The sequence below is a fragment of the Phocoena sinus genome, chromosome 17, assembly GCF_008692025.1.
Source record: "Phocoena sinus isolate mPhoSin1 chromosome 17, mPhoSin1.pri, whole genome shotgun sequence".
Lineage (NCBI taxonomy): Eukaryota > Metazoa > Chordata > Mammalia > Artiodactyla > Phocoenidae > Phocoena > Phocoena sinus.
Window position 1 is genome coordinate 7,910,927 of NC_045779.1, and position 7,424 is coordinate 7,918,350.

Consider the following 7,424-nt stretch of genomic DNA (forward strand, 5'->3'; position numbering starts at 1 on the left):
TCACGTATTTTAAGCTGTCCCTAGGAATTTGTTTTTTTCCCTGAAGGCATATTTAGCAACCTGGCTCAAATCTCCTAACAGATGTTAAGAGAATGTATTTTTATATATATATATATTTTTTTAACTCTTAACTGTTGGAATTTGGGGATTCCTCATTTGGTGTTATAGAGGGTTATGTACATGCACATTAAATACTAGGAGAATGCTGATTGGTCTGTAAATACACTGAGTAGTGAAGAGGTATAGAGGTCGGCAAGGTTACTTGTGTGGAACAAGACAGATCCCAAAATCTTGTGTTAGCATTCAAACTGGAGCCCACTGAGCAGCCGTGAAAAGTAAGTAAGTTGTGAGAGCCAACCCCGCCCTGTGCCAGGCACGGGGGACGCGAAGAATAAAGGCCCGACGGGTGCTTGCACCAGAGAACTCAGTGTATAAGATGGGTGACAGATAAATAACAACATACCACTGTTGTGAGAAGTCCCTGGGGTACTTTGAAAACCCAAAGGAAGGATGGGACTGGAGGAGGTGGATATGGGGAGAAACAGGTGGGGCAGTTTCCCTGGAGTTGGTCATACCTTGGTGAAAGTTTGAAGGTTGTATGGGGGTAAGTCATTTGAAAAGAGGGGGCGGGGAGAGCGTGTGCAAAGGGACTGAGGCCAGAGAGAGCCTGTCGTGTCTGGTGAACTGAAAGTTACTGGCCAGGGAATTTGGTGAGGAGGCAGCTTCGGCAGAGATGACCTTGCCGACGCGGTAGGCTGCAAATCACGGAGGGCTGTGATTCTTATGCTAAAGAACTTGGATTTTATCCTGAAGGTGATGTGGGTTCACTTATCAAAAAGGCTTAAACAGGGGAATGATGTAACATGATTTTGGAGCAGAGTGGAGGTTGGATTAAAGAAGGGTGGAACTAGAATCAGGTGGACCGTTCAGGAGTAATGCAGTGATACAGGTGGTCAGTGACGGAGACCTGAACCAAAGCGGGAACGGTAGGGATGGACAGATGGGCCTCACTGAAGATGTCTGCAGGTTGAAATAACAGAGTTTGAGGACCAGTGGCTGGGCGATGGTAGAGTCTCAGCTCTAACTCAACTCCAGTTAGCATTGATCTTTCCATGTTGCCACACACGCCTCACATGAGCTATTGTACTACTGACAAAAGTGTGCTGACCACAGAGTGCCACAGAGCTAGGTATAAACTGGCTTTGGGAACATTCCTTTAATTATAATTTCTTTAATGATGCTATCCAGGGATCCCCAAAGGAGATTGAGAGGCTACCTTTCATACGTATCGGGCTCAGGCTCCACTGCCTGTGTCATGCTCCTAGCGGCTTGCTTAAGATCTCAAGCATGGAGCGGCGATGGACTGTGAATTTTCTACCCCATTACTAATTCTACAGTGTGAAGAAGGATACACGTTCCATCTTCTCATTTCATAGCTGTTCCCAAACCGCCGTTGTTTCAAGTAACTTTCTTCCCTTTATGATCAGAGATCCATTATGCTAGGCTGGCGTCTCCTGGGGCTAGGATGTTGTCAGGATCTCTCTCTTCATGTGAGAATTCCGACCATTGTCAACTTTCTGCAGGAGGATGCTGAGGTGACCAAAGCTTTTGAAGAAGATATAGAGACCCCACCTACAAGAAACATTCCTTCTCCTGGACAGCTGGACCCAGACACGCGGATCCCTGTTATAAATCTCGAAGATGGGACTAGGCTGGTGGGGGAAGAAGCTCCTAAAAATAAGGACTTAGTCGAATGGCTGAAGCTGCATCCCGCTTACACTGTTGATATGCCAAGTTACGTACCAGTGAGTATCACAGAGTGTAGAGTTGGGAGGATCCTTGCTCAGTCAGTCCATTTCCTTCTCCCGTGCGACGGAGCAATCCCTGGTCCCTCTGCCTTTCACTTGACTGTCTCGTCATCTCGGACGTTTCCCAGCTTTTGTCATTGTATATTCTACATTAGAGAAACTAGCTTCAGGTCTGTCGTACGTGAAGGGCAGCCTTGTACTTCTTTGAAGACGCCTAGTATGCATTTCCTTGCTTTTTCCTTCTCCCACCAAATAGATGTGGGTTTTCTTCTGTTACTCTTCACATGGCGTGGTTTCCAGGGGGGTCTCGTTATTGGGAAGACACTCCCCAACGTGCTCTAATTGGTCTCTGGACTGGGTCTGCCTAGCACAGAATATTAGGAAGCTGTTACTGCAGAGATCTGAGCCGCTAACACAGCCCAAGACTTTTTAGCTTCTTTCTTAAACAGCTAACACTCAATGCCGTTTATTAAACATGAGACAGGATCTCCAGATGATTTGTCACTTAAACTGCTTGCGAGCTAGTTCTGCACATGTCTTATGTCCTATAACTTATGTGTTTGAATTTCTTTTTTTTTTTTGCGGTACACGGGCCTCTCACTGCTGTGGTCTCTCCCGTTGCGGAGCACAGGCTCAGCGGCCATGGCTCACGGGCCCAGCCGCTCCGCGGCATGTGGGATCTTCCCGGACCGGGGCACGAGCCCGTGTCCCCTGCATCGGCAGGCGGACTCTCAGCCACTGCGCCACCAGGGAAGCCCTGAATTTTTGAAAACTTAAGTGTAGGAGTTTACATTTTATCTTGTTGAGTTCCTGCCACTCAGAATGCACCCTCCTGCAAAGGCTCTTTTATCCCTTGGGTTGTTTCTCCTCATGTACAGTCGCATGTCGTAGATGTGAGATCACCTCTGTATCCACTCAAGTCTCTCTGAGTAGAGATCAGCAAAGGTACCAGAGAAAGTTTCCTTTTCAAATACCATGACTTGGTTAAACATGTGAAGAAAAGATTTTAAGCAAGTTATTGAGAGATAAAAGGAAAAGCATGCTCTCCGCTTCTAAGTTTGTTCCTTAAGTAAAGGAAAAAGAGAATAGTCTTTCCTTTCAAAGGAAACTACGGTTTCTAATAATTAAAATGATTCTTGAAACTTCCATAGTAATTGAAAATGGCTTGACTGTTCTGTTTGTCATTTATATAGGAAAGAATAAGTACCAAGTACAATTTTACTAAATATGTTTTTTGTTTTTTTTGCAGAAGAATGCAGATGTGCTGTTTTCCTCATTTCAGAAACCGAAACAGAAACGACACAGGTGTCGAAACCCTAATAAATTGGATATAAACACTTTGACAGGAGAAGAAAGGGTGCCTGTTGTCAATAAACGAAATGGGAAGAAGGTAAACATTGGGAAAGGGAATTGATCTCTATGTGATTTCTTTTCCCAGAAAGAAGTGTTTTATTCTGACATCTTTTATAGGGGAAAAGAATCCTGTTTCTTCCAGAATACATGTATATTTATATGGTCTGTGTATGTATATGTGTAGATATACAGACGGGAGGGGGAGAGGGAAGAATTTGTCTGTTTTCTAAATCATTTTCCGAACGCCTCTCCCTAGATGGGTGGAGCTATGGCGCCTCCGATGAAGGATCTACCCCGGTGGCTGGAAGAAAACCCCGAGTTTGCAGTTGCCCCAGACTGGACCGATATAGTCAAGCAGTCTGTAAGTACAGACTCTGCCTTTCTGTCCAGAAAAGTATCTGTACAAAACTGTTTTCCTGAATTTTTCTTTATTTTCTGTGGGCCATTAATTATTCAATGATAACTTATTCTTGGCTTAAAGGAGTTGACATAATGCATCATTTTCATACATCATTAATACATCATCATTCCTTGTATCAATATGTCATTAATCCACCAAGGTGGATTAATTTGACAGCTCTGATTTAAAGGGATTGTATAGAAATATACATTCACAGTCTTAGAGGCAGACTTGCTCCAGGGAGGAATGCCCCGGGTAAACGTGGCTAACAGCATCTGTGGAACGGAATTTATGGTGGTTGAGATCCTTAAGATTAACTGTGATTTCTGATTTTAAAATAAACAAATGAAAAAATACAGCCGTTCCACCTAAGCATTAATTTCACTGTTTCTTTTTTAAACTAATGTGTTTAAACGTCTTGGTTTCTTTTTGTCTGTCTGTTTAAAGTATACAGTAAAAGTGCTTATTTTTCTTTTGGTATACAGTTCTATCAGTCTTCACACACGGATGGTTTCTTGACTGGCCACCATAATCAGAATACAGACAGTTCTGTGCCTCCCCCGAATTCCTTTGTGTTATCCTCTGTCCCCACCCCTAGCCCAGGGCAACCACTCCCTGATCTGTTCTCCATCCCTAGAGGTTTTGTCTCTTTGAGGATGTCACCTAAACAGAAGCATAAATTACGTACCCTTTTTGAGACGGGCGTCCTTCACTCATCACACTGAGATTCATCCAAGTGGTTACCTGTGTCACAGGTTTCGCTGCTGCTCAGGCTCCTGTGTGTGGATGTACCCCTGGGTGTGGTTACCCATCACCCATGGAAGGACATCTGGGCTATTTTCAGACTTTGACAATTATGAGTAGAACTGCTATAAACATTCATGTACAGGTTTTTGTGTGAACATGAGTTTTTGTTTCTCCAGGGTAGATACTAAAATATAACTTTAAATTTTCCATAGTTTTCCACTTCCTTCTGATGTGCCATTTCTCGAGTTAGCTATGGATGCAGATATCTTGACATTCACCTCACCGATAGAGCAGCCTTTAACATTTTTTTCTGCAATTCAGCGTAATTCGGTGAGCTGTGTAATGCTAAAAAAGAGAAGTTTTGCTTTCTGAGGTCTGCTCCTTGAGCTTCTAGAATGGAAATAATTGCTTGTGTATTTCCATTACGAATGTCAGTGTTCAGTCCATCACAGAGGCCCGCGTGGAAATGAGGTTTTCTTCCGAAGCTTCTGATAGCCCCTGTTTGCCTCTCCCTTCACTTTCAGGGTTTCGTTCCTGAGTCGATGTTTGACCGTCTTCTCACCGGACCCGTGGTGCGGGGAGAAGGGGCGAGCCGGCGGGGACGGAGGCCCAAAAGTGAAATCGCCCGCGCCGCCGCCGCCGCCGCCGCCGCCGCCGTGGCCTCCACGTCGGGCATCAACCCCCTGCTGGTGAACAGCCTGTTCGCTGGGATGGACCTGACGAGCCTGCAGAGCCTCCAGAACCTCCAGTCTCTGCAGCTGGCCGGCCTCATGGGCTTCCCTCCGGGACTGGCCACGGCCACAGCCGCTGCCGCCGCCGCCGGAGGCGACACCAAGAACCCGGCCGCCGTGCTGCCCCTGGTGCTGCCGGGCGTGGCCGGCCTGCCCAGCATGTTCGGGCTGGGCGGGCTGCTCAACACCCCGCTGTCCGCCGCCGCCGCCGCAGCTGCAGCCGCCGCCGCCGGCAACACCGCGGCCGCGGCCGGCCCCGCGGAGCCGGAAGATGGCGCGTGCAAAGCGGAGGAGAAGGGCAACGAGAACGAGGACGAGAACAAGGACTCGGAGAAAAGCACAGACGCCGTTCCGGGCCCGGACTCTGCGAATGGATCTGTTGGTGCTGCTACTGCCCCGGCCGGCCTGCCCTCCAACCCGCTCGCCTTCAACCCCTTCCTCCTGTCCACCATGGCCCCGGGCCTCTTCTACCCGTCCATGTTTCTACCTCCGGGACTGGGGGGATTGACGCTGCCGGGCTTCCCCGCCTTGGCGGGACTGCAGAACGCCGTGGGCTCCGGCGACGACAAGGCTCCCGACAAGGCCGAGGGGGGCGCCTTTCAGGAAGAGGAGACCCTCGAGGGCAGCGACGCCGAGGAGAGCCTGGACAAGACGGCGGAGTCCTCAGTCTTAGAAGACGAGATAGCACAGGGCGAAGAGCTAGACTCACTCGACGGGGGGGACGAAATAGAAAACAATGAAAATGATGGATAACCAGTACCAGTTTTCAGTTAAAGTGTTTAAAACTTTTGACAAGTGGTAGTCCTACTGTTTACACTCACAGTTAATGTTCATACCTAGTTTTATAAGCTGTTCTGTAACATAGTGTAGCAAAAGAAAAAAAAAGTCCAAGTCATGTTATACAGGTGTGTCAAAAGGTATCTTGGTCATTAAGTATTGTGCAGTGCATTATTTATTATCCCTAGGAGAGATGAAATTTGAGAGATGATCGTGTCTTTTTAAGGAAACTTACATAATGCTCTGCTTTTTTTTTTTTTTTTTTTTTTTCTTTTCCTTTTCTTTTGGTACCATTGGTATTATAATAAAGAGCAATTTGTAACCAAGTGGCACGAATGGAAGGAAGTGCTGCTCAAAGGAAGTATGAAGTTATATATTTAATTTTTTAATTTTAATTTTTTTGCTGTGAAGGTCAAGATGAAATTTACCATACATATCATCCTTGCTCATTTGTTTCCCTTTTTGACTACACGGGGGTTCCCGCACTTGCGCATCACACATATCCACACACTCTGACAATCTCCACCTTAGTGTGAACGTCTCTGTCCCGAGGCGCAGCAATAATAAGGCAGCTGTTGAATGTGAAGGGTCCCTTTGGAAATTAACCTACTGGGAGGGTTCTTGCCAGACAGAACTGCAGTTCCATTGTCTCGTGGTCTTGTAATGCACTGGTATAAACAAAATAAATAGATGAATAAATAAAGAGTGAGAGAAGAGAGAATCAGGTACCTTTTTTAAATTAAAGGACTTCGTTACTTTAGCCACAAGCTAAAACAGCATTACCTCAGCTCTAAACTAGCCTTGAAGTTTACAGACATGACTTTGTAAATGTCTTGTTTTTCTTTGTTGTGATGTCCTTTTATTTTTTTTTCCTTTGAAAACTGCTATCATGTAAGATAAAATGTAAATTGCTGCCAACTGTAGTAATGATGCTTTTAATAAAAGTGACCCATGATATGCAGAGATGTCATCATAGAATGTAGTAGGGGAGGGGAACTGGTTTCACTCTTATTTTTTGTATTCGCAATAGATGCAAATACAGCATTCTGGCCTTTGTACCGTTTCTTGATATATCCTCCTATACCAGATTAGCTGTTGGTAATACGCTCAGCTGATTGTCTTCCGCCTAGACTGGAAGAAAAACCTCACATTACCTTGACATAATTCCACTCCAGATATCTCAACAGAACCACACGCAGAAACCTCCCATTACTCCCTCAAAAGGTCACCCGAGGCCGAGACTACTTAAAAAACGTGTGCAGCGTCTGATAATGTGGTACACCGAGGAACAAAGGGTCAAAAGAAAAATGAGGCTTTAATAGGCACAATATCTGGGTCATTTATCCTCGGTTAATGGGTAGAAAAACACAATGCCGTGGTGTCAGCAAGGGACGCGAAGGCACTCTGGTGTCCTGAGGACCCGGGCTCGGTGCCAGCGTCACGGAGCCCCGCGTAGAACAAGCAAGGGACCCGCTGCAGCAAGCGCAGGCGAGCGCGAGGACGCACGCACGCACGCAATGCAGGTACGCGCACGCACACGCACACGTGCAGGTACGCGCACGCACGGGCTGGGAGCCGCTGGTTCGTGCACTCCTTCATGACCTCTGA

The 7,424-nt window shown here is 46.5% G+C and overlaps 1 protein-coding gene across 3 annotated transcripts in view; it reads left to right on the forward strand.

Annotated features, from left to right (window-relative positions):
* The window catches only part of CHD7 (chromodomain helicase DNA binding protein 7), a 179,473-nt gene extending 172,700 nt beyond the window's left edge, over positions 1-6,773 (forward strand). For all 3 annotated transcript variants that reach the window (XM_032609357.1, XM_032609358.1, XM_032609359.1), the window contains 4 exons: positions 1,584-1,805; positions 3,058-3,198; positions 3,418-3,522; positions 4,833-6,773. In XM_032609357.1, coding sequence (XP_032465248.1) covers positions 1,584-1,805; positions 3,058-3,198; positions 3,418-3,522; positions 4,833-5,792 — 1,428 coding nt within the window. In that variant the 3' untranslated portion in view covers positions 5,793-6,773. The remainder of the gene's footprint in view (positions 1-1,583; positions 1,806-3,057; positions 3,199-3,417; positions 3,523-4,832) is intronic.
* The last annotated feature ends 651 nt before the right edge of the window (positions 6,774-7,424 follow it).